This window comes from Centruroides vittatus, unplaced genomic scaffold, assembly GCF_030686945.1.
Source record: "Centruroides vittatus isolate TY-2023 unplaced genomic scaffold, ASM3068694v2 contig_120, whole genome shotgun sequence".
NCBI classification, from domain to species: Eukaryota; Metazoa; Arthropoda; class Arachnida; order Scorpiones; family Buthidae; genus Centruroides; species Centruroides vittatus.
This window is the reverse complement of record NW_027120768.1, coordinates 846,823-873,061: the sequence shown is the minus strand read 5'-3', so window position 1 is coordinate 873,061 and position 26,239 is coordinate 846,823. Positions and strand designations below refer to the sequence as shown.

The window sequence follows — 26,239 nt, the reverse complement described above, 5'->3', positions numbered from 1 at the left end:
CGCACGTACGCACAACACCATAAATATGTGCAAGAAATCAGTTAAAAGTGTATTCAGTACCGAATAAAATGTGCATTTCATACCGTACGTACAAATTTACATATAAATACACATACAGACCAGGCACACGTGCGTGTTAATAATTCCATAATAAGAAACGTATTAAAATGTGATTTAACAGTGCAAGAATTTCGATTATGCGTACAGATATAGGTTAAAATAAACGTACAGATACACATACGTACAAGAAACGTGTGTTTCAAGCAGAGGGAATCGCCATATCGATTGTTTTCTCAACGTGAAATCCTAAAGAAAATCCTTTAACAATAAACGTTACTTCTTAACAGCACTTTTTGTATTGTTCGACCGAAACAAATTAAACTTCCGTTAACACAGATGCATTAATTTATCATTTATGGATAAAAATGGCGGAATGTACTTCTTTATTGATAAGAATCAAGTGAAGTACACTCCACTTTCCTTCTCCATTTTGTTAATACAATAACATGTTGAATTATACGAAAGCCCAAGGGGGAAGTTAATGCTACTTGAGCTTATCTGATTGTTTATTTCGTTTGTTTGTATCGAAAATTCCACTTCATTTCGTTGGGCTGTTGGAAGAAAATGTTCATTTATCCTTTAATTTATTTTTCTCCGATAAATTACATATATTTTTTATGTTTAAGGTCAAGAAAATGCCGTCTTCGATTACTTTCCTTCAGGAGGAAGAAAGGGAAAAAAAAAGCAATCAAAATTGTAAAAGGTCCGTTGAGTGTAAATAGCCAATCTTCTGTTTGACTTTAAGTCTTCTTTAGAGGGGTGCACTTTATTTGATTATTCAATATTTAGATTTAAGTGTTTCCATGCTTATCTTTTCCTCAAATTTTCTCGAAACCTCATCGATTTTTCCACAACTTCTCCACTTGTTTCCTTCTTTTTTCTGCACTTTTATGGGATTATATCTTTGAATATGGCTCCATTTCGATAATAAATAAAATTTTCTAACAGGTTTTTTCTCGGTAAAACGATACAGAATTAATTTTTTTTACCTCTTTAAAACGTTAATTTTCTCCTGTTTAAATTACAAAATTCATTACATAAACGCATATCTTAATGGTTGGTAAATAACAGCTGCTCGTCTGATATAAGATATACAGTAAATCATTCAGTATACCTGCAAAAGCATTAATGTTAATACAGAAGAGTTATAATATAGAAGGAGGTAAGCATGCTCAAGAAAAATCGCTTGCACTTTGGAGCATCATCAAAGAAGTCTTCGAGCACCATCAATAGAATCTTGATGCATCAGAAATGGTCTCTTTGAGCATCAGCAGTGGAATCTTGGTGAATCAGCAGTGGAATCTTGGTACATCAGCAATTGAATCTTGGTACAATCAGCAATTGAATCTTTGAGCATCAGCAGTGGAATCTTGGTGAATCAGCAGTGGAATCTTGATACATCAGCAATTGAATCTTGGTACATCAGTAATTGAATCTTTGAGCATCAGCAGTGCAATCTTTGAGCATCACCAGTGGAATCTTGGAGAATCAGCAGTGGAATCTTGGTACATCAACAATTGAATCTTGGTACTGTACATCAGCAATTGAATCTTTGAGCATCAGCAGTGGAATCTTGGTGAATCAGCAGTGGAATCTTGGTACATCAGCAATTGAATCTTGGTACTGTACATCAGCAATTGAATCTTTGAGCATCAGCAGTGGAATCTTGGTGAATCAGCAGTGCAATCTTAAAGCATCTGTGTGATTTTTTTAGAGTCAGGCGTGATAAAGTACCCTAACTTTTCAATGTCTGATAGAGGAAAATCAAGTTAAAGACCTTAGAAACTAAGAAATATTTTATTAAATGCATTACAAGAAACCTAAAATATTCTAAAAGATTAATTATCAGCATAATTAAGAAAGCAGATAATTAATATTATACACTTTCACATTTTTAACTCCAAATAATCACTTTACTGATCGCTCAAGAGCTGAGAGAGAGAATCAAGATGTGTATTTACTTGCAATTTCATCATGTGTATATTATCATTAAGGGAGTGTAAACACTTAAAGAAAGATTAGAACATCAGAGCTGCGACGAATGCAATATAAATGGTTCTTGCTATCATTTCTCCAAAAGTAATCGATAAGAAACGTTCCATTTCTACAGTTTACGATTGACTTCGATACAAAAGTAACTGTGCAAGATGTATGCTCGAGTGTTTGTGACGTCTTTGTTTCGGATTTACCATCTTATACATGATTTATATACACTATTTATAATGTCAGTGGATTTCCTTTTTTATAAGCGAGATGTATTTTTATTTATTTGAGGAACGAAATAGTATTTTTCTTAAAAATTCTTCGACTCGGTTATTTCTATTTTCTCATTATTGCAAGAAAGAACATTCGTCATTGTAGTAAGAAAGTCCTTACGGCTCAGTGTATCCTCAGTGTAATAAGAAAATTTATCGTAAATTTTTTTTGTATCAGTAGGAAACTACTAAGAACAAAATCCTCACTGTAACAAGAATGTTCCTCACAAAATTTTCTTCAGTTAAGTAAGAAAGTTCTTACTAATAACAAACTTCTCTCTGTAAGAAGATAGTTCCTCGCCAATTTTCCTCATTTCAATAAAAATCTGCCTACTATCAACATAATTCTCATTGTACTAAGAAAATTCCTTGCAAATTTTCCTCATTTGTGTAAGAAACTACCACCATAACGAATCCTCATTGCAGTAAGAAAGTTCTTGACAATGTTCCTCACAAATTTACCTCATTTCGATAAGAATCTGCCATAATACAGTAAAATCCTCGCTTTAATAAGGAATTTTTTACATTTTCCTCACAAATTTTCCTCTTTTCAGTAAGGAAGTTTTCATTGCAATGAGGAATTTACTGATTACCAAATAGTTTACAAGATAATTACAGTTTGCCGTTAATTCGTGTATAAATTCAGCTGTGTTAATTAATTGTTCCGTGTAAATGCAACAAGTGTAAGTGGTTAATACGTCATTCTATAACCTCCCTACAACCTTATTAAACATTTATTGAAGTCTGCAGATAGAAAATTCGATAGCTCTTCTTTTCTTATAGCATTTTGCATTCTGTGGAAGGGTGGGAAGGAAAAAAAATGCAACTGTAATGAAACGCAATTTCCTTTCTTCCAATTTCCTCTCAGGAAATCTGATAAAAGCACAGAGAGAAAAAACAGGGGGGAAGAAAAGAATTACTGCTGACTGTCAATTGTCACTCGACTTGTGTTTACTACGATGGCAATTCATTCTTATGTGTAAATCAACTTTCGTAAAAGTGCAGTAAATGGAGAAAGCGTGAAAGATAACAAGACCCGATTAAAACATCCGGGCGTGGTGAGAATTACACGTGTAATTCCTCAAATCTTAGATGACCATCGTCAGAATTGATTAGAAGAATTAACTCTTCGAATGGTTATTGCTGAAAATTAAGTTTGTTGGAGCACACTTTACAAAGTTGTATCTTAATTTGGAGCCACGGTCTTGTTAATTGTAAATGCAATACGCCATCATGGCGGTCTCATCAGTGCGAACGTGCAATAGAAGATCCAGAAATCTTTAGGAGGAGCGCAGGAAGAAAGGGCGATAAAAGTTTTTACTACTTTGCTCGTGAAAAATCCTCAGATGAGTGCGCTGCTCCATGTGCAACCCCTAAATTCTCCGTTGTAAGCGCGTCATGGCGGATTTAGAGGGATTCGCATCTTCACTTGTTTATACTTTAAACAATGTTAAATAAAATGCTTGAATCATTTCGTGGATTTTTTTCTGATTCCCTGCTGATTCGATTATGGTGCTTCAGGAAACGGGCACACATCTTCAACGCGGGTGCGAATCTACAGAGCGTTGAAGATGTGCACCACCCGCTTTACGCGTGAAGTGGTTTAAAAACTTTTAATTCCTTTTTTATTCTTAATTTGCAGATGATGAAGACTCGATAGTGGAAGGTGTCCTGACATCGGAAGGCTTATTCGATGGTGTCATCCACACAGCCTACGACGACTTTTACATCGAGCCGTCTGCCAGATACTTTCTACAACCACGTGACTTCCATTCCGTCATTTATAAACATTCCGACGTCATGTACAGAGCGTTGAACAGCACATGTTTTTCGCATTTACAACACACGTCATCATCATATCGCAGAGATTATTTACAAAGTGCTTTTTCTACATCGGGTTTTTCAAATGTCTATTTTCACAGCGAGCACTCAATAGATAGTGTAAATAAGTCTAAAGGAAAGTGGAGAACGAGAAAAAGGAGAAACATTGAAGACAACACTATTTACTGGAGGGATGTCGACGAGATGCACTATAAAGACTACGATAAATACGGTGATTCGGAACCGTACGGGGTTCGTTCTGTGCAAAGGACTCACTGGACCGAAGATCGATCAGACAGACACGTTGTGATCGATCCTAGGAAAACTACATGCATGTTGTACCTACAAGCTGACCATCTGTTCTATCAGAAAATGGGGAGCGAGGAAGCTTGCATAGAGACCATGACCAGGCACGTTCAGAAAGTAAACAGCATCTACAGAGCCACAGGTAAGCATTAACCATCGATTAAAAACACCCTAAAAAGTATACTAAACCAAGCTGCGCTTGCATTAATAATGTTCCCTCTACTTTCCGCATTACAAATTCTATAAATTTAATTAAATTTTTAATTAAAATATAATTTAAAATCTTATGCCATCAACAATATTCTTAATTAGAATAAAATTGTTCGGATTCTATAAATATAAATGTTTAGAGTGGATGCAGATGATTAGGGGAGAAAAAAATAAGTGAAAATTTATAAAACTGCCTTCACGCAAATCTTATTTACTTGACTCCATGCTACTTTACCAAAAGAATAGATTTTTATATAATCCCATTTAGAAAATTCTCCAGATTTCTGAATAAATCTGTGCATGATTTGCTTCAATTTCTGCCTTCCCCCTCGCTGCATGCCTCTCTCTTTCTTTCTCCCCCCCTGCCTGCCTTTACCACTTCTTCGGCTAGAAAAATATAATATATATCAAGTGAAAGGTTCCTTTTGAAATTAAGTATTCAAGTCGAAAAAATATCATTCTTAATAAATAATGGAAATTTCAGGAGTGATATCAAATTACAACATCGATTGAAGAATTACAACTATCCAGAGGAGAGAATTTATTCCCTCCCTCCCCCCCGTTTCTTTTTCTTGCGTAAGTTAAGCGAGAATTTTTTTTCGGGGGAGGGCCCTTAGGTATATTATTTAAAGGGATTTTTCTTTTTTTTAGGGAAATTTCGCTCCTATCGATTTCGCTGATTAGTTTTCTTGCTGAGGTTAAATGGGATTTTCCTGTCAGAGGTGTCGATTTTAAAATAAATTTATAAAATATAATTGAGAGTTCGAATTTCAAATCTGTAATCTTTTTTCGTATTGTAAAGCTATTTTTAATGCTTTCCTGAACGGTAAAAGTGTAAATTTCTTGCTTGGAACTCAGCTTTCTAATTCCTCATTGAAAAATGTACGTCACAGCTCGCACGAGGGCACGTGTAGGAACCAGATCACAAGGATTTGGTCAATGCCCCTTCACTATGGTACCAGCTGTTCACGATTCTTATTGTCCTTGCCAAATTTTTATGTATTTAAAGGATGTAGGATCGTAGGATTGATGGGATAAGGTAACACTTGGCGATCCTCCAAGAGGGATGCCACCCAAGAGGACATTCTATGGGAAATTGGCCCCTATTTAGGTGTTAGTCACGTGAAAATCCGGAAAATTCCAGCCTGTTGGAGACGCAAGAACCCGCCACCAACTGATAGACTTAATAAAACCTATAAATTGTTATCTATTTTCGTGAAAATTAATTTATTTAATGGTGAACACACATCCTAAGTTGAACTTTTCCCTTTTGATAGTTTCTACTCTTCCGAAACAGGAGTAGAATCTTTTTTAAAATATGCAAAAGATACAATAGTATGCTTATAATCCCTCACAAAAGTATGCAAATGCTGTAAAACGATGCATATAATTCCAGTTAAGTGTATACAAGTGATGTTTAATCTACACAATCGCTCGTAAAATATGCAAATAATGCAGAATGATGCTTGTAATCTCTTACAAAAGTATGCAAGTAATGCAAAACCTATACATAACCACTCATAAAAGTGTGAGAGTGATGCAACAGAAGTATATGATCCTATGCAAGTGATGCAAACGAGGTGTATAATTACTCATAAATGTATGCAAATAAAAATTATTTTGAATTATGAAAATATGCAATGGTAAAGTAATGGTCACATCCATCTGGCCTTTACGAAATTACTTGACTTATCCATTAAGAAAAGTCGGTACAGCCAAATATTATTTTAATTTGCATAATATTTTAACATCATTAACGAGAATTCAAAGATAAAGTGAAAGGGGATCCATTTACACAAATGAAAGCAAAAGAATCGAAGTAATGAAAGGGGGGATTCATTGAAAAGGGTTTAATGACTTCTTCAAAATTAGAAGTGCGTCAGGGTTGAAGATGCGTCAGATTTTTAATAAAATATAAAAGTAGCCAACTAGAAATAATGAATTTACATAAAACGACGATGGCGAATATAAATTTCATTTCTTTCATACTAAATTAATGGCAACAATTAAACTAGTTTCAAATTATTCATGCAGAGGAGAATGTGTTTTAAATGAGAGCAATTAAAGCAAAAATTATCTTTCACTTTCCTACGACCAGTGCTGATGACAGAATCATTTGTTACGTATTCAGGCGGATCGTGCCATCTGTTGTCTTAACCGTCCACCCATTTAAATAGTTAAATTCGTTTATAACGCGTCGTTATATCGAGGTTTTTTAAAAAATCGAAAAGGTGTATTACAGTCTTTACTTTTCGATCCCAATACCCGAAGAGCAAACAATAAAAGTTCTCTCTCCACATTCGTTACAACGAGGTTTTTATTTTACGAACTTTAAGACCTCGATATAAAAGATTGAAAATATTTGCAGGATCGATTTTTTCTCCTCTCTTTCTGATTTTGAAGTGAAATTTTACGTGACACTCGAATAGGCGTCCTCATTTAATCTTTTTTTTTTTATGGCGTTATAGCGAGGTTTTCAGGATAACAGCATAACAGCATATGGGAGATCCGTCAAGAGGTAGTGCCACCCAGGAAGATCACCTATAGAAAATTGGTTCCTACTTAGGTATTAGAGACGTGAATAAAACCGGCGAGATTCGTGCTTTATCCACTCGGCCACTGGCGGGCCTTTCATATGAAGATCTTTGTAGATTTTCATATAAAAGGCCCGCCAGTGTCTTTGATATCTGTTGTATTAAAGATACACCAATTCTTCTTTCACTCGTGTTCAATGTCGACTTCTTATTGAAGATGAAAATGGTAAAAATCACCTTGAACGTTACCACCGATGCATGTTTTTTTTTTCCTGTGTTTGTACTTTCTCAGTTGTCTTTCTTTATTATTTTACTTACACCTTTGCTTACTTTCCATGCCAGCACCCAATACATCCCATTTACTTTCTATACCTCCATCCAATAATTCCAATTTACCTCCATACCCCGAACAATTTTTCACTTTTATGCTCCTTTCTAACCCATTTATCTTTTATCCTCCACTCAATTTTTCACATTTATACTTTCTGTTGCCAATTCGGCTTCTAGATCCCCACCTAATTTTTCACTTTTATACCCACTCTCTATCAATTTAGCTCCCACGCTCTCTCGTTCTTCTCTTATAATTTAACTTTATCCCTGCCTCCGCCCAATTTTTTACAGTATGCTCCTGGTTTTCTTCTAAAGAAATTTAAAAGCAGGTCTGCTTCCTTTGGTTTTATGATCCGAAACATCAGTTTTTGGCCATATAAAACCAGTGTTCAACGCTCCACACTGAATTTCAATATGAAGCACTTACCATGCAGAACAGGAAATTAGTCATTTGAAAATTCAAAAATAACAATATGAAGCATGGGAGCTAAGCAAGATGGAGCCTAGGAGTTCAGCAGGATTAGTTTACTTCTAAAATTTCTTAAATTATATAATAAAAGAAAGGGGTATTTAACTCTCAGATCCCTTATTCATCATCTAAAAAAACTTGACACATAAAATCACTTATTTTATCTGGTAAACTGTTCATTCTCCTCTAAAATCTTTATTTAACTTATTTATAATTAAATTAATGTTTAAGATTTCCTGTTTATCTTTGTAAAATATCTATAACATGTAAAATATAATGTGTTCAACATAATTTTAATACTTCTTCGGTGTCTTATCGTTTTCAAATAATTCTTTAGATTTTTCTTAGCGTTTAATTAAACACTATAGAACAGTATTTCTCAAAGGAACAAGTACGAAACACTCAATTGAACAGTATAGAACAGTATTTGTTAAAGAAACAAACACGAGGCATTCAATTGAACAGTACAGTATAGTGTTTGCTCAAAGGACCAAGTATGAAAGTTTAATTGACCAATATAGAACGCTATTTGTTAAAGAAACAACTATCGAACACTCAACTGAACAGTATAGAACAGTATTTCTCAAATACGGATATTCAATTGAACAGTATTTCTCAAAGGAACATATATAGAACACTCAACTGAACAGTATAGAACAGTATTTTTCAAAATATCGAACATTCAATTGAACATATTTCTCAAAGGAACATATATAGAACACTCAACTGAACAGTATAGAACAGTATTTTTCAAAATATCGAACATTCAATTGAACATATTTCTCAAAGGAACAAATACAGTACACTCAATTGAACAGTATTTCTTAAAGTAACTAACACGAAACATACAACGGTACACGATAACATTTCTCAAGTAATTTGGGACAAGTCTGAGAGAAAGTAAACACCGAGAAGGGGGAGGAAATCACAATACAATTCTTTCCCCCTGAAACGGCAATAATAATCGAATAATCGTAAATGTTTAAACGATACTCGCAGGATTATAAACATTACAAGATTCTACGTTTGCCATTATTAGACGACTGGAACATATTAAGGTCAGCACTTACCGTTGACCATTATCTTTATCTGACGTCATAATCGAGATGGAAATTAGTAATTAAATGCACTTTTACGACGGTAGTTAATTATACGGCTGCGACTGTAATAAAGGAAATCGCTGCACATTCGCTTATTTGCCAAATTAGATTAAGTTGTTATTACGATATTTCGGCTACGACTTAATACGGGATTTTAATAAAGTATTTTTTTTTTAAACAAAAAAATGGGGGGACGAAGAAGGGCTTATGTTAAACATCGTTTTCTTCTGTTTAAGAGATTATCCGGAGCTCGTCTAAACGTAGAAAACTCGCCTTATAATAAGATATCCCAGCGTAAGAACGGGGGAAATTACAGAAGAGACGGAAGGGTTCGAGTTGAACACGATTTTCTGTTGTATAAATAGTCATTTTGCGTAGTTTTAAATGTAGAAAATACGCGTTATAATACTACATTCGAGTGAAAGAACACAGAAGAGGGAAAGGGTTCGAATTGAACACGATTTTCTTTTCTTTAAACGATTACCCAGACTCATTTATACATAGAAAACTCCTGTTATAATAAGACACCCGAGTGAAAGAACACAGAAGAGGAGTTAAAGGCGATTTTCTTTCGTATAAATGATCACTCCGGTCATCTTTAAACGTACAAAATTCGCATTATAATAAGACACCCGAGTGAAAAAACAGAGAAAATTACAGAAGAAGGGGTGGGTTCGAGTTAAACACGATTTCCTTTCGTATAAATGATCATGTGGAGCATTTTTAAACTTAGAAAACTGGCGTTATAATAAAGTATCCGAACGAAAGAACAAGGAAAATTACAGAGGAGTAGGAAAGACGATTCGGATTAAGTGACTTCGATGTGGTAATTCGTAGAAGTGCAAGCAATTAAGACGTCACCGAAAGATTGATCTATTTGCCATTAGCGAAAGAAGAAAACGGATAGAGTTGAAGGACGTTGACAAAATAGCTGTGCCACGTAGTCAAATTTCGATACGGGTCGAGCCCAATAACACACACAAGCAAAACCAGATTAGTTAATTGCAATTAATATTTAATTCCTCTATCGATTAAATCAAATTTAATGGGTATTTACGGCTCCGTTTTTCTTTCGGATTCTACTTATTTCCTTTGTTGTAAGCTGTGCAAGGGAGAGAAAATGCGCTCGCTCCTATCGAATTTTATTTTTATTTTTTCCTTATTCCTGTGCCTTTAAAAATGGATGAGTTACTGGAACAGTTAGAATAGATGAAAGATTGTTAAAATATGTAAGAGGATGTCTACGGTATCTCATCATTACTGTGATTGCCTCCGTGCAGTATAAGTGAATTGAACGATCGCTGAAACAGTTTCACAAATGTACTGAAGAGTTTTTTACAAAGATTGAGATTGATCGCCGCCATATCAAACATTTGCAATGTGTAAACGATCTCTCTTTAAAATATATATTTATATACAGATGAAAATATTACATCCAGACACACGGACGTTTCTGTACTTTCCTTATTTACATGCGAAATTAACGGATACTTTGCAATTTAATTACGTATAAGGGTGTTAAATTCGTAATTCTCTCCCTCTTCTTGTAGATTTGACGTTCATTTTGTGTATAAATATGTCTGGATGTAACAGTATGAAGCATTTATAGAAGAAAAGGGGTGCAAATTCAGAATTTAACACTTTAATTATGTATAAGAGTTTATAAGAGTGTTAAATTCAAACTTCTTAACTTCTTATTTTAAATTCACTGTATAAAATATACTATCAAGTTCACACTTCATCTACCTTAAAAACTTAAAGAAAGGAAAAGAAACAGGAGACGAAGAGGGGGGGAAGAAAGTTGAATTTAATATAACAAACTTGCCGATAACAAGCATTCCATACAGATGAATGATCAAACAAAATTTAATAAAGTGCAATGTAATTTATCAAGTTATAGTAGTAAATGGGCAACAACTTTATCAACTCCTTTATCGTTCTTTTCCCTTTTCTTCCATCCAATGTACATTTTAAAAGTGATATTGAACAGATCAATTAGAAAGTTTCGCATTTTTTAGCCGTTTTTTTACGGCTTTCTGCCCCTTTTTTTCATAGTTTTATCTAAGTTTTGGTTTGGAAAAAACTCGATTTTAATAAAGTTTGCGCGCTCGAATGATATATTTGGAGCTGAGAAAAGCTTTGCCTCTAATGGAATTATATTTGAGAATGTTTAGAAAGTGGTAGGAAATGTCTTTGAAGTTTCGGAGCATTACTTACTCCCTTCGACCCCCCTTCTCCAACGTGTTCGAAATTAAAAAAGTTCGATAGAAGAATGTAAGTGTCGGTTAATGAGAGATGAAAGGAAAAAGATGTACGAAGTGTTATCGATATTGGTGAAGAGATTTCTTTTTTAGCTAAATTATTTTTCGAGACGACTCCATTTTAGAGATTTGGTTTAAAAAAAAAAAAAAAAAAAAAAAATACGGTTTTGAAAAGTGATTGTGTAAATTGCCAGGATTTCTATTGTAAAAACCGTCAGCTTGCCTCTAACTCGCCATCGCCTTGACCTTTCGCCTCCAAAATTTAATAGAATCAATGACCCGTATATAGACGTAACCTTGCCAAGTCTCAAAATTTTTGCTCTGTCCAGCCCTGAGATATAATACAAAATAAGCGCCCACCCCACACACACATCCACGCGGCTTCACACACGCACACGAAATAAAGCTAATAAAATTACCTTTTCTTTCTATTTCATATTAGGAGTAACCAAAAAGTCAGTTAACCGAGATGTATTTTAGGCTATACACCTCGGTTCTTGCTAAAATTGGAAAGAGTGTAGAAGAGATACAATTACATTTTCTTTCTTTATTTTTTTATTTCGTTCTCCGTTTTGATGTCAAATGATGATGAGGATGATTTAGGCAGAAAATAAATCACTTTTCGCCGAAAAATCGGCAAGAAGAATCCTCCTAATTTATTTTATTTGTCGCTTTTTATTGTTAAAAATGATGTATTTCGAATTCAGAACCCCTCATCCATCACGTTAATGTCTATCATAATGAAGGTAATCTATGTGTTAGTTCATAGGCAAATCCTCGAACACTACTTGAACAATTAAAATTGATTTTTCCACACTAAAAATTTAACATTACACTTTAAAATACACTATAAATAACTCGAATATACAAAGTCTTTCGAAGGATACAACATGGGGTAGGGCAACTGATGATTTGAAATAGTTATTTTCTCAGCTGTTATAGAATATAACACAAGGAAAGTGTAATAATAGGTAAAATTTTGACCTCCCTCCCGGTTCTTTCTGAATTTCTCGACGTTTTGACACTCCAGGAGCCCAAAAAGGTAAAAATTCCCTTAAAAATCTTTTGTGTGGGGGTATCTATTTTGCATTATATCTCGGACTGGATGAAGCAAAAATATTTAAACTTGACAGGCTTATTTCTATATACGGGAAATTGATACTACTAAATTTTGGTGGTTAAAGGTCAAGGGGGTAGGGAAAGAGAGAGTCAGAGATTCAGATAGATAAAAATCGAGACCAGATATGGAAAGCTTAGGGGCAGGAGGCCCGGTTTGGACTGGAAATCACGTGATTTTAAGTACGATGTACGACGTACAGGAGCATTTAAAATATATTCTCTCGATTTTAGTACATCGAGAGCATATATTTTAAACTAAAATTAAAAATTGCAGCCCGGCATTGTGACGATGTTACAATAAATGATTGCTCGTATTTTATTTAAATTTATATTTTTCTTATTGTAAAATGTAGTTTACGACTTTGTTCGAAATTAAGGCACTTGTATTCTAAACACGTGTTTGTATCATTGCCAGTTACTCTTCGATAGGATCTTGTATTCTTCAGGGATTGATGCTGCTTATTATCTCCTTTGTTTTGCACTCGCACTCGCTCTCTCTCCCTCTTCTCTTTCTCTTTCCTCTCTCCTTCTCTCTTCTCTATTTTTTTTTAAAATCTATTCTCAGTAAGCATCTGGAGTGCTTCGACGTTATAATATCGTATAACGTATTACTGATGATCACATTAAGCTGCTAATAGTCAGTATTCAATTTTCTACTTTCTTAATCTTTCTTCATATCGCCATTAACTTTTATTTGTGTTTGTCTTCAATTTGCCAAGCTTGTTTGAATATTTATATACATCTTTACTTCGTTTTTTCCCATTAGTTTAATGGCGTCATCTCTACATTTTTGATAAGATTCGTCATACTTAAAACGGGAGGGTGATATCTTCATTCTTAATTGCTTGTTCTTTCGTGCGATCTTCGTCGTTTTTATGTGGTTTTTATAAAGATATAAGTTATAAATTTATTTATCTTATAACTAATGATACACTTTAAATATTTGCTACATTTTTTTCCCTTAATTTTCCTAATAAACTTACTTTTTGGAGCAGTTTTTGCTTAATTTTCTCGAAGACTCTAACACGAAAGATCAGTTTTTCAGCTGTTAACGTAGAAAGATTGCATAAACTTCCGAGAAAATCAGTAGGAAAAAAAAGGTGCAGAAACTTCCAACTTCACATATTGAAGAAAAAAAGTGTAAACTTTGAAAGTTTCAAAAATTCTAATCGTTAAAGTCGAGACATAATAAAGCAATGTATGTAACAAGATATGTTTTTTAATCTATTTTGTCATATCAAGAGATGAAGCACTTATTAAAACGTTTTACTGTGAAAAGTTGGTGGCAAAGTTGTCAGTGTAATGGATGGAACGTCTCGTTATCTATCTGAGTCATTTCTTACATGTCTACGGTAAGATGATAAGGAAGGTAATAAAGTATAGCAGGCATTCATACCAACCTTCAGAACATGTTTCTACTAACTTTACTACCCTCACTAACAATATCGTTTCCATTCGTTTTTACTTCATACTTATATTTATGAGTTGATGATTTTCTCTTGGAGAAACGTTCCTTGCTAATCTCTAAATGAGAGGTTTGGAAGCGAGTGCACGTGGGGGGCCAGCAGGAGCGTTTAACCCCCAGAATTACACCATTCATTGTGAATAACATAGAAGAAAAATAGACTGTAGAGCGAATATAAGGTTAGACTTATGGGGGATGAGGCATGCCCACAGTCTTAGGAAAATAGAAATAATGCTTGGATAAGATTAGAAATTAAAGAATAAGAGAATATGGTAAAAATGGTAGAAATATCAAAGAAGATTCGGGAAAAGAGTAGGGACAACTATGAGAGGAGGAGGATAATGGAGGCTGTCGAGGGGAGAATGAATAAGGAATAAGGGGTTGACTGGAATAACGACTCCATACAGAATAAAACTAAAGGTCTTTATTCTTATTCTGTATACAGTTGCTATTGGAGTGACAAAGGAGGAGTCATAACACTAAAGTAATTAGTCCACGCGCATGAGATCATCCCTTTTTAGTTCTAGTGTAAGCAGGAGCTATACTGTTTGTTGGACTCCACATTTCTAAGAACAGTTAGAGGTTTTGCATTTACACTCATAAGAGAAATGAAGATTAAGTAGGAGAAAATCTGTTTAAGGAACAATTTCAGTGAATCAACTTTGATTTAACTCGCATAAGGCTCCTCTTGGTGGTTGTTTTGCCCTTAAGAGGAGCCTTTGGGTGGAAGGAGGTGAGTTTTAAAAGCGATACTTGTTGAACCGTGACTAAGTAGATTTATCTTGTGAAAAATCATTTTCCTACTAAAGTTAGGACAATGTGGAGAATATAAATTACGCGATTTGCCTAATTATGAACCTTATAATTGTCGTGATTATTATTAATCGTTCCTGCGTCGAAATTACAGTTATATTCCTATTTAAGGATGCAAAAAAGAATGAAAATACAATTAATTTTTGTTATTATATGTGTATTTTTAGTGCTTAATAAGATAATGAAATATATTTATAATTATTCTATTTAGAAAATTGTCACAAAATGTTAAAAAATTAAAATATAATTACAGAAAATAATTTAATAAATTAGTTGACTTTCGACTAGGATCCGAACCCACGACTCTGATGTTGAAGAACGTGGGTTCGGACCATCTGGGAGGCCCTGGTGGAGTCAAACCTTTTTCTTTTTTAAATTTCTTCCCATAGTAACGTGCAATTCATATACTAGTGCAGTTTATGTAGTGTTTATTCTTGTTTAGGTGCTCTTGCATGAGATAATTATTAACTCCGGGCTAACCCCTGCAGTTTCATACTAAAACGACACAATTTTTATCAAAAAAATTCTATTGTAAACTAGTTTCACTTTATAATTCTTCTCTTAAACTCTACAAGAAGATGGTACAGATTGCATTAATTGATTTTTAAGAGAGTATTTTCGCGACTTTACAGAAGAAAACCAACAAAAGAAAAAGCTTGATATTAATTACAAATTGATAGTCTCTCCGCCCCATTTTTACAGGAACGAAAACACCTAAAACTTTAGTTCCACCTCTAACAAGGAATAAAGGAAAAAAGAAAAGAAACTTCAAAGGAGAAGATCTCGTTTCGTCTCCTCCTTTTTAAAAATCAATCCAATATTTTTGCCATATGCTCCATCGAAGATTCCACACAGGTTACTACACTTTAACCTTTGTGACGTCTCCTGCTACTCCTTGGTCGATTTTAAGTACAGTAAACGAAAGTTTTAGCTAAATCCGATATGAGGAGAGATCAGTTTTCTAGAAAAAGAAGAGATTTTCTAGAGGTTTCACGTCTTTTTTTTCAACTCAGTTCCCCTCTAAAGTCGGGTATACCCGAATGTGTGTATGAAAAAACACTGACAATTGTCATCCACACGTTCAGGTATACCCGAACAGGTAAGGTGTGTAGCCAGCTTATGATTGGTATTATCAATGGGATGAATTAGGGATGCCGCAAGTTTCCAGTTTATCAAATTTAATAATAAATACATAAAGTAGGCAACGTCACACGATATTAAGAAATAATTATGTTGTGTTGCAACATTAATTAAACAGCTATTAATGCTATTAAAATCACTTATAAACTGCAAATTTTCCTTCCATTAGTTTTCACTGTCATCGTGTTGCGTATCCGCTCCAACTTTTCATTAATTAAAGAAGTGAGTAATTTAAAATTTTAATTTTTTTTTTTTAAAAAAAAGAAGTCAAAATCGACTTAATTAATTTGTATTTCGAGTAATAATTTTGTATTTAATAAAATTTTTAAATGGAAGAAAATGTCTTGTAAGTTCATTAAAGAATTTTTAATGATTTTTCTCTTACCTCCCTTTTAATAGAAAGTATTTTCAGATTTTCACGTTTATAAGGCTGTAACCTCTTTCATTATGCAAGCCATCTCCGACAGATGGCGTTAAAAATTTAATGCTTTTTCTATGGGAAGGTGCTTTTCTCGAAAATTCTAGAGAACGGAAGCAGATAGAAACTTGCAGTTTTTTGCATTAGAATCCTATTTAATTCTTCTATTAACTCACGGTTCAGAATTTTGAAATTCCAATTCATTAATTTTCTACGAATTTTTAAATTTGCAAATTTAAAATTCGTAGAAAATTAACGAATTGTGGTTTCAAAATTCTGAACCGTAGGTTAATAGAATAATTAAATAGAATTCTAATGCAAAAAACTGCAAGTTTCTATCTGCTTCCGTTCGAGAGAAAAAATGGAAAAATCATTTTGCCATAGAAAAAGCATTAAATATCTAACGCCATCTGTTGGAGACGGCGCACATAACCGAAGAGTTTTACAATAAGCCGTAATGGATTAATTACTGGATTTATTTAATTTTTCTTTATTCTTATTTTTCTCTAACAGATTTCGATCAGGATGGAAGATCCGACAACATATCCTTCCTCATTAAGAGAATTAAGGTCCATACGATGGAAGCTCTTAAGGATCCTGATTACAGGTTCCCCGGTAATTATGGTGTAGAAAAATTCCTGGAATTGTTTTCCGAAGAAGATTACGATGCCTTTTGCCTTGCTTACATGTTCACTTATCGAGATTTCGAAGGAGGAACCCTTGGTCTTGCTTGGACTGGTGACTTGAAGAATGCTGGAGGAGTCTGCGAAAAAAATGGAGTAATTAATTCATTTTCTTTGCTGCCATCTTTTTTTTTCTTTCCTTTCTTTACTTGACGTCATGTAGATTACATTCTATCTCTCCTTCAAGCGTGCGGGATTAAAAGTCACCCTCTTGAGGGACTTCTTAATTTTGTACGCTTGCAAAAAATCAATACAATTAAACATGCAAGTTCCTGATGTTAAAATCAAGTCTTGCTGAAGAAAAAATGTATAAATACTGAATAACAAAACTAATGAAGAAGATTTTTGTGGGTTGCTACTTATGTAAAAACCATGTTAGGAGTTTGGTGATGCGGAAATATCAAAGATAAGCAATGCAAATTTTTGCTATTTCGCTTAAATTCCTTGAGTAAATTCGTTGGTAATCTTACAAATGTGTTAATTTTCTTGTAAATTAATTAAGGGTAATTCATTTATTAGTTGGCCTCATAAAAAAAAAATACCTTTGAAATTCTTCTGTTATTCCTCCAAGAGAAGTGGCTCGACTTTATACTTAAGCATACAAAAATCAACCTTATATATTTATGCAGGATATATTACATAGAATTAATTTAAAAATAAGTCACGTCTTAGTGTCACCCCTTTTAGAAGCTTAACTGAGTGGAAGTTATGCTCCTTTCTACCCAAGATAAGTGGATAGACACTACATTTAGGCGCAAATATATAGAAGAAAAACAATTTCCTACATACATTTATGTACATAATGTTTATTTTTTCACATAAAAACACAATAACTTACGTAGAGTTTCAACCGTTCAAGAATTATGACTCTCCTGCTTCGTAGGGAAGAGAAAAAAAAAAGAGTAATTAGAGAAGCATGACCTAGATTTTTTTCAAACTGTGGATAATTCATAAGAAGAAAAACATAAACAGCCCATTTATTGGATAATATATTAATAAAAGGATATAAAAAATAACAATAATTCATAGTTTTTTCGATGGATAAATTCATCACGTCAACACAAACTGAAGGGGAAGGAGGGAAAGTAAGTTATGTTCGTTGATCAATATTCTTTTCGACAATCAAATGATTTATGATTGGTGAAAAACTATGACTGATGATCATAGATTTACTTGATATTGGAAATCTTAAATGGTTGAACCTTTATCACTTTGGCGTCGATATTAATGGTTCTTTAATATGAAAATTATCTTTTCTCTCCCCTTCCTTCATATAAATATGCCAAAATTCTCTTTACTTTATACTTTATTGTTCTTAATCTATAGTGTGCACCTCCTCTGTAGAGGTGCACACTACATGATGAGGCCCTTCCTCTTTACGTTCTCTAGGTAGGCCTATATATAAAAGGTGAGGCCTTAAACTGTAATTTAGCTTAGATAAAGCACTCCTCTCTGAAAGAAACACAGGAGTACTTCATATCTCCCTTCAGGAAGAGGTGCAAAGGATTCCTATCAGATGTGCAAGAGGTGTGAAGGGTTACCTATAAAATTGTAATTTGGGGATGAAGAGGTGCTGTAAACACTAAGTACACTTTCGGGGGAGTGGTGTGAGTGCAAAGACTAAGAATCCCAACATTAGACGATGATAATTAATTTTTATTCTTTTATTTAAGCAAAAATTTCATTAAAATGTGATTAAGTTATACTCGAGTTAACCTTTTTTCCTCCCATTTTTTGTTTGGAGGATAAAAAATTAGAAGAAAGATGACAAAGTAATCATTCATCCAGTGAGGGAGATCAACGCAGGAAATCACTAATAGCATCAAAATGAAAGATAAATGTTATTAAAATCGTCTTAACGGATGATTTTCTAGTAATATATGATAAAGAAGATGCAAATTTTCAAGATTATTTGAATTAATGCAGTATAATTTGTCTATACCCGCTCCGGCTCTGGTGTTAAATTCATGCAATATGCAAGAATAATTCTTCTTTATTTACTTAAAAATAAAATAATATTGATAAAAATAAACAAATTTAATGATGCCAAAGGCTGGAATGGTGATTTAAAGTAGAAGAAAGTTTTTAAAATCTTCATTCTCCAACCTTAACTTTGCTGCTCTTTTGTGTATTATAAAGCGTTCGCGAACTACAGGTTGATGGAACAATTTAAGGTTAATGCGTTATAAATGAAAAAAATCAAATTGTAAATCTATTTTTATTACATATTATATAAAGTTATTTAAGTTTCTATTTAAACAAACCTAATTTGAAAAATATCGATGCTTAAAGCAATGATATCGATTAGGCGAAAAAATTCAGATTATTCAACCTTAACCTTAATGAATAGTCTTTCACGTATCCTTCAGCGCACGCGAACTACAGGTCGAATGCAGTGCTAAACGTGGGGCCTTTCGAATATTCAAAAAGTTCCTTGCGACTTACTATTTTAAAGCCCTTAAAATACTGAAGAAGCAGCATTATAAAACTTTTTAAATAATAAATTTGACCAAGAAATAAAGCTCTCTTTCCCCTCTTAATACACAGAAAATGCAAAGAAATGAGTAATTTGTAATAAATATTTTTGAGGTCCTTTTAGGAGGCCCTGCTGGCCCCTGTGAGGTATAAACATTCTATAAAATTTAACTCTCTGAATGCCATTAGTCAGGTTGCAGCTTAGGGCCTTGCGTTACGAGTCTGTAGCTTAGGGCCTCACATTTTTAGGTGTATTATTATTTTTAAAAATTTATTTAAATGCTAGTAACGAGTAAAATCTTCATTAAGTCCGACCCCACTCGAGATATGACACGTGACCCCCCCCTCTATCTCCCCACCCCGTTGACCTTTACCCACCAAAATTTAACAGAATTAACCCCCCTAATACACAAACCTTCGTGCAAAATTTCAGAAATTTTCGACAAAAAACATAGAAGTTATTGAGATTCAAAGTGTGTGAACGAACTCGTGTCCCTCGCACACACCACACAGAAAAAACCCTCAAGTTTGTTTTTAATTTCTGGACGTATGAAGGTCCCTTGAGTCCAAAAGATATATAATTCTTCGAGGGAAGGGGTCATGTTTTGACCGTTCTCACCCTTTCCCTGTGTCATGTGGTGACAGTGCCATATTTAAATGACTTTCCAAGCAAAACATTCCACAGAAATTAAGAGGGAGAAGAGGGGGAGAAGCATAAATTGAAAGTTTCGAAAGATTGAAATATTTTAAAATAGGAGGGGGGAAAAGCGGTCGAGTTAATGGAAAAGCAAAAAAATAAAAAATAAAAAAAAAACATATTCACTCGTTCGACCTCCTTCTTGAAGGATCGTATTCTGTGTTTTGGGACAGTCGTGGAGCAATTTCTATCGATTTTTTTGGTAGAATGGGCAACCGTCCTGACGTTACATTGATTTATTGCGTAAAATCGAGAGACATGGATATACAAGAAGCACAGTATTATTCTCGAATCATCAAGTTTGTACCGTTCTCCTGTACACTTGTCAACGTTGAGACTCAGCCCCATTTAGTTAAAAAATCACGTGACTTCCGGTCCTGATTGGAAGTCCGTGCGTAGTTAATTGGGGCGTCTTCCCTAAGCTTTCCATATCTGGTCTCGATTTTCTACGTTCTCGAATGACAGACGGAACGTGTGTATGTCATGGTGCAGCTGTAAATTGCTCGTGCATTTTCCCATGCAGCATAATCACAAGTGTTCGCGTGTATAGGGCATTGTCGCAGCATACTCTTGCATAATGACTGTTTTTAGGGGCATTGACATGGCCTATTTTTGAATGAATTAATTTAGTTTACTGTAAACATGGCAGCGTAAGTAATCTAGGAGCAGAAGGGGTCTTTCCGGCATTACACTTCGTGTAATGCCGGAAAGACCCCTTCTGCTCCTGGATAAAGATTGAAATTATAATTATAGACATAAAGAATGATAAAATCTAAATGATTTCTGCATATTTTGAAGAAAGAAAAATAATAAAATGTTTAAATAATCATTTTATGTGAAGAATTTTTCTTTATTTTCCTTTAAATTTAATTAATTTTTACTGAATTTCAAGGGAGGAAAAGTATCATTCGGAGACATTTATATACGAATATATTTTAATAAACATTAAATATAAATAAATAAATAAAATATGTTTAAAATTCATATTAAATAAATTCAATTTAAAATGTCAACAACAAGTTTTAAATAAATATCATTAAAAATCATTCAGACATAAAATGAAATTAAATATAATTAAATATGATTAAATCAATTCAATTTACTTAAATATATCCCTGAATTATTATTATTATTTTTTAAAATATATTAATTATTCAAGTTTAATCACTCAGTTTAATTAGCATTTCAACTATTTAATTAGCATAGCTATATTACATTTAAGTTTTTAATTAGCACAGAAACCCATATATATATATATACTTTCTGCTAACTAAAAGCTACTATATTGTATATATGGCAGGTTATAAGAGTAGAAAGTCAGATTTAACATTAAAATAGCCTGTATAATACATAAATAAGCATAAATCTTTCATGTATAGGCTTTTAATTAGCAGATAAACATAGTTATCTGCTATTAAAGCTTCTATTTATAGAGTATACCTATAAAGCAGAATATGTTTACATCTATTGTGTATACAGCAGCTTATAAGTAAACCTAAAATCAGGTTTAATATTTAAAAAATCTATAAACATAATAAATATGCATAAACTTTTCATGTGTAGGTTTTTAATTAGCATAGTTATCTGTTGATTAAAGCTGTTATATACATTATATATCAGCTCAAAACATAGTACAAGTACAGTACATACCTACATTCTACTAATTAAAAAAGCCTGTATGTAACATAGTAATGCTTAATTAGACCTTTATACATAGACATTTAATTACAATAATTGATTTTAAGTTAATTTTCCACCAATGAAACAATTTACTATACAAAATTAAATACATAAATCTCGTGGAGAAATTAATAAATTCCATTTTAAAACTTTTTTAAGTGGAAAATTACTAAAAAAATTGATAAATATTCGTGTTTAAAAGTTCAAATCATACCTTGCGTATGAGTCAAGAGCATGAGCTAAGCGTTAACTAAATGCTTCATCATGGCTAATTGTACATTCAAGGATAAGATATAATCATAAATAAAAATCAATATATTTATAATGCTATTTTAAATGTTAATAAACCTTTCATTAAATAAGTTTCAAAACTAATTCTCTTCCCTCCTCTCATCACAAATGAATTTCGGATTTGTAATATTGTTGATTCTATTTACTATTTTGCCATATTTAATTAATTTGATTATCAAATATATAATTAATGCAACTAACTAATAGACATCGATTAAATTGTAGAATATCTTAATTATTTCTAACGTTGCATTATTAATTAGCAAATTAGTACTTGATGAGTTTTGTACTGGTCACTCCAAAAACTTCATTTTTAAACTGAAAAGAATTGCATTATTATTTTAATTTTTTTTTTTAATATATAAATTAAATTTTAATTCATTTTCAGCATTACAGAGGTAGCTTGAAGAGTCTTAACACTGGAATTGTTACTCTATTAAATTATGGAAAATACGTACCACCTATTGTGTCTCACGTCACTTTGGCACACGAAATCGGCCATAACTTCGGTTCACCTGTAAGTATTTGTTAAATTAATCGACTTTAAAAACGTTAAATCGAGGGAAAGTAATGAAATTTATGCATTAAATGTTAAGAGATAACAATTAAATCGCTAAGTAAAATCATGTAAGCGACTTTTATATACACGCAGCATGATCCAGAAGACGATAATATATGCACACCGGGAGGTGATAATGGGAATTATATTATGTTTGCAAGAGCAACGTCGGGAGATAAGAGAAACAACAACAGATTCTCACCTTGCAGTTTGAGAAACATAAACGCAGTACTTAACACCAAAGCCAGGAGCCTGAAAGGTTGCTTCACAGGTATGCAGAAACAATACTTTACTTGTTCGTTTCCTTTGTTTTTTATATGCGAAGGGGGACACTTTCTGAGAGAAGCTGACCCCCCCCCAGTTTAGGCGTTACGAACGTGAAGAAAACCCGCCAAACTCCGCATGGCGAGGCCCGAACCCACGACCAACGTTCTGTCATTGGTAGGCAAACAATGTTTTACTCGTATACACGCGCATCTCGTTCGCGTGTATTGTTCATTGTCTATTCTATCAACTTTTTCGGAACTTCAAGAGCTATATGCGGGAACGAAGACGTAGAGAGCGAACTCCTCGTGGCGAGGCCCGAACCCACGACCAGTCATTGGTAGACCAACAATGCTTTAAGCGTATACACGCGCATTTCTCTTACGTGTACGTACTTGTGTATTGTTCATCGTCTCTTCTACCAACTTTTTCAGAACCTCAAGACGCTATATGCGGGAACGAAGTAGTAGAGAGGGGAGAAGAATGTGACTGCGGTTGGGAGGAAGATTGTAAAGAGCCGTGTTGTTTTCCTATGCGTAGTAATCCCCCACGTGATAAACCGCCATGCCATCTTAGACCCAACGTAGTTTGCAGGTATTCTAATCCAATTTCTAACTCGTATACCCCCCGCTTTACCGCCATTTGTAAAATTGGTGTAATATTTAAAATGTTAATTGTTTTAGTGTAATGATCATGTGTATTATCAATAAATTCTTAGCCCGAGTCAAGGACCATGTTGCACACACGAATGCAAAATTAAAGTGGGTGAAGAGTGCAGAGGTGATAATGGATGCAGGAGTGCCAGTTTCTGTGAATATCCTTTGTTAATGTTATTTAATATTGTTTAACGCAATTAAGTTATCATCGTATTTATTGCTTAATTACAATTAAACTTCAGGCTTAAACTATTGTTTTGTTATAATTAAATTTAATATGAAAGAACAACTCATTTAACAGCGATGTAAAACGAATTTCGTATAAATCGAATAGCACTCGATATAGCGAACATCTTCGTTGGCTATTCATATTTCACAGTTCACTGTATCGAGGGTCTACACACATCTACGTATAGAGGTATTACTCTTCTATGTAGATATATACACACAATCAAACTTCGATTTAGCACCACAGCACTGAAATTGCTATTAAATCGAATGTAGTGCTAAACTGAAGTATCTCAGACGAAAGATTTTTCCTTTTAACACTTACGACGAATCTCTGTTCGTTGGCGCTTTAGGCGAGTGGCGTTAAATTGAGGTTCGACCCAAAAAAATATTTATATCCAGGAGAAAATATGTAGGTCTACTTTACTTTTTTATATATATAAATTAAATCGAATGTGGCGCTAAACCGAAGTATCTCAGACGATAAGAAGTAGGCATATGCGTAACTAAGTCAACACAGGTAGAAAAATCATGTGATTAGGTAGTCACAATGTCGTTTACAAAACAGAATCGTGCTCGAAGTATTTCTCCACTTAATACTAACGAAGAAGTTCTGTTCGTTGGCGTTAAATCGAGGTTCGACTCGAAATACTTTACATCTACGAAAAAAATACATAGGTCTGCTTCATTTTATACGACTTAATTGTCTGAGATACTTCGGTTTAGCGCCAAATTCAATTTGACTGTGGCGCTAAACCGAAGTATCTCAGACAATAAGTCAGCATAAGTAGAAAGGCACGAAATTTAGTGTCCCCACTGTCGTTAACAAAGAGCAAAATCGCACTTGAAGTACGAGAAAGCTGTACGATTTTTTAGTCGAACCTCGATTTAACGCCATTACGCGTTAAATCGAGGTTCGACTAAAAAATACTTTATACATAGGAAAGAGAATATAGACATACACAGCCTACTTTACTTTTATTTTTTATACGAATTGTTGTAGAGTTATATTTAAAGTTCTTATGGGTTGTTTACAAAGAAAAGAAACAATAAGTCGAAGTTAACTTAGAAGAAACAACAGTTTAACACTGTAAGTTTACCAAGTTATCTCCTTGTGTGTTTCTGATCTCTCTCTTCACACGGGCAATTCTCCGGAGGTTTCAAAAAACTATTCATCTAAGTTGCGATATAGCGGCATGTACACAAAGCCAACAAGATATAAAAAAACATTGTGATGCGGGTAGTGTTTCCTGTATTTACTGTATAAAGAAACAGGAATTTTATTGGACTAACACTAATAATACTTCACTACCGGCATATTTATGACGAAGGCACTCCTAGTGTATCTTAACACAGCAAATTCCCACTATAGATTTTTGGAATTTTTTTTTTTTTTTTTAGAAATTAAATAATATTTACTTGAAAAAAATGCTTAAATATGGCGACTGGACTCTCTTCCCTCGCTAGTAAACAAGAAATAATTAATAAAAGTACAGTCGGACTTCGATTTAACGCATCATTAGCCAGTTCCAATTCGCTTTATACTTTCATTACGTAAATGCTTATTGGTTAACTTCGAACTCCAACTCTCGTGTGAGTAAATCGAGTGTGGCGCTAAACCGAAGTGTTTCGAACAAGAATTATACGCAGTAACGAGGTTTACAGACGATTTTGAGTATGGAAAGTCGTGGGTTTAAGAATTCAAATACAAACAGATGTTCTGTTTAATATTTACACATTCACAAGTATCCATCAGCGCTTTACGAGAGTTTTAGAAGCGCGCTATATCGAGGTATCTTTAAATTATTAAACATGTGAATTTTTGGCAAAACCGCGTGACTTTCAAACTGAAAATTGTATGTAGACCTCGTTACTGCGTATAATTCATATAAGAGCGTTATATCGAGGTTATACCTCAATATAGCGCTCTTTAGATAACAATTACATTATTATTATTGAGAGTGATTATATGGTTTGTTGACCAAACCAGAGTGAAAAAATGGGTTTTAAAATGTCCAAATTTAGTTTATTTTCTTAGAATTATTTATTTATATATTTGTTTATAAATTGGTTATATTGCATTGGAAGATTTATAAAATGGTCATGTTTAAAATTTTATATTATTTTTGAGGTTTTAAAACAGGATAAATATGGGACAAACTAGGCATAATAAATAAAATACTTTCTTTAGTATCTTTCTACCAGTCTAGCTCTATCTATTTACTATTTTTATAGGAAAATAATGGCATAAAGAACATTTTAAAAAATCCTTTTGACATGGAAATCGTGAGATAACCTTTGTTTTATGTACTAAACAAATGTATAAAATCAAGAATATGTTTTGAATAAATCACGTTCTTCCGACATTATATATACAGTATATAACTACTATACATTATATGATT

General features: G+C 33.4%; 1 protein-coding gene and 1 long non-coding RNA gene across 3 annotated transcripts in view; one reads left to right on the top strand and one right to left on the bottom strand.

The window, feature by feature from the left end:
• LOC136984551 (disintegrin and metalloproteinase domain-containing protein 10-like) overlaps positions 1-26,239 on the top strand; it is a 115,121-nt gene that overhangs the window by 84,951 nt on the left and 3,931 nt on the right. The window contains exons 5-10 of the mRNA XM_067281589.1: positions 3,958-4,584; positions 16,815-17,080; positions 22,516-22,644; positions 22,780-22,957; positions 23,385-23,544; positions 23,669-23,764. Of these exons, the coding sequence (XP_067137690.1) occupies positions 3,958-4,584; positions 16,815-17,080; positions 22,516-22,644; positions 22,780-22,957; positions 23,385-23,544; positions 23,669-23,764 (1,456 nt within the window). The remainder of the gene's footprint in view (positions 1-3,957; positions 4,585-16,814; positions 17,081-22,515; positions 22,645-22,779; positions 22,958-23,384; positions 23,545-23,668; positions 23,765-26,239) is intronic.
• On the bottom strand, positions 17,111-25,130 carry LOC136984559 (uncharacterized). Of its 2 annotated transcripts, none has more exons than XR_010882208.1 (3): positions 24,935-25,130; positions 22,586-22,642; positions 17,111-17,220 (listed from the first exon to the last, which is right to left on the bottom strand). It is a non-coding gene; the product is annotated as an uncharacterized lncRNA (long non-coding RNA). The 2 variants fall into 2 exon arrangements; XR_010882209.1 differs by lacking the exon at positions 24,935-25,130 and adding an exon at positions 22,889-22,974.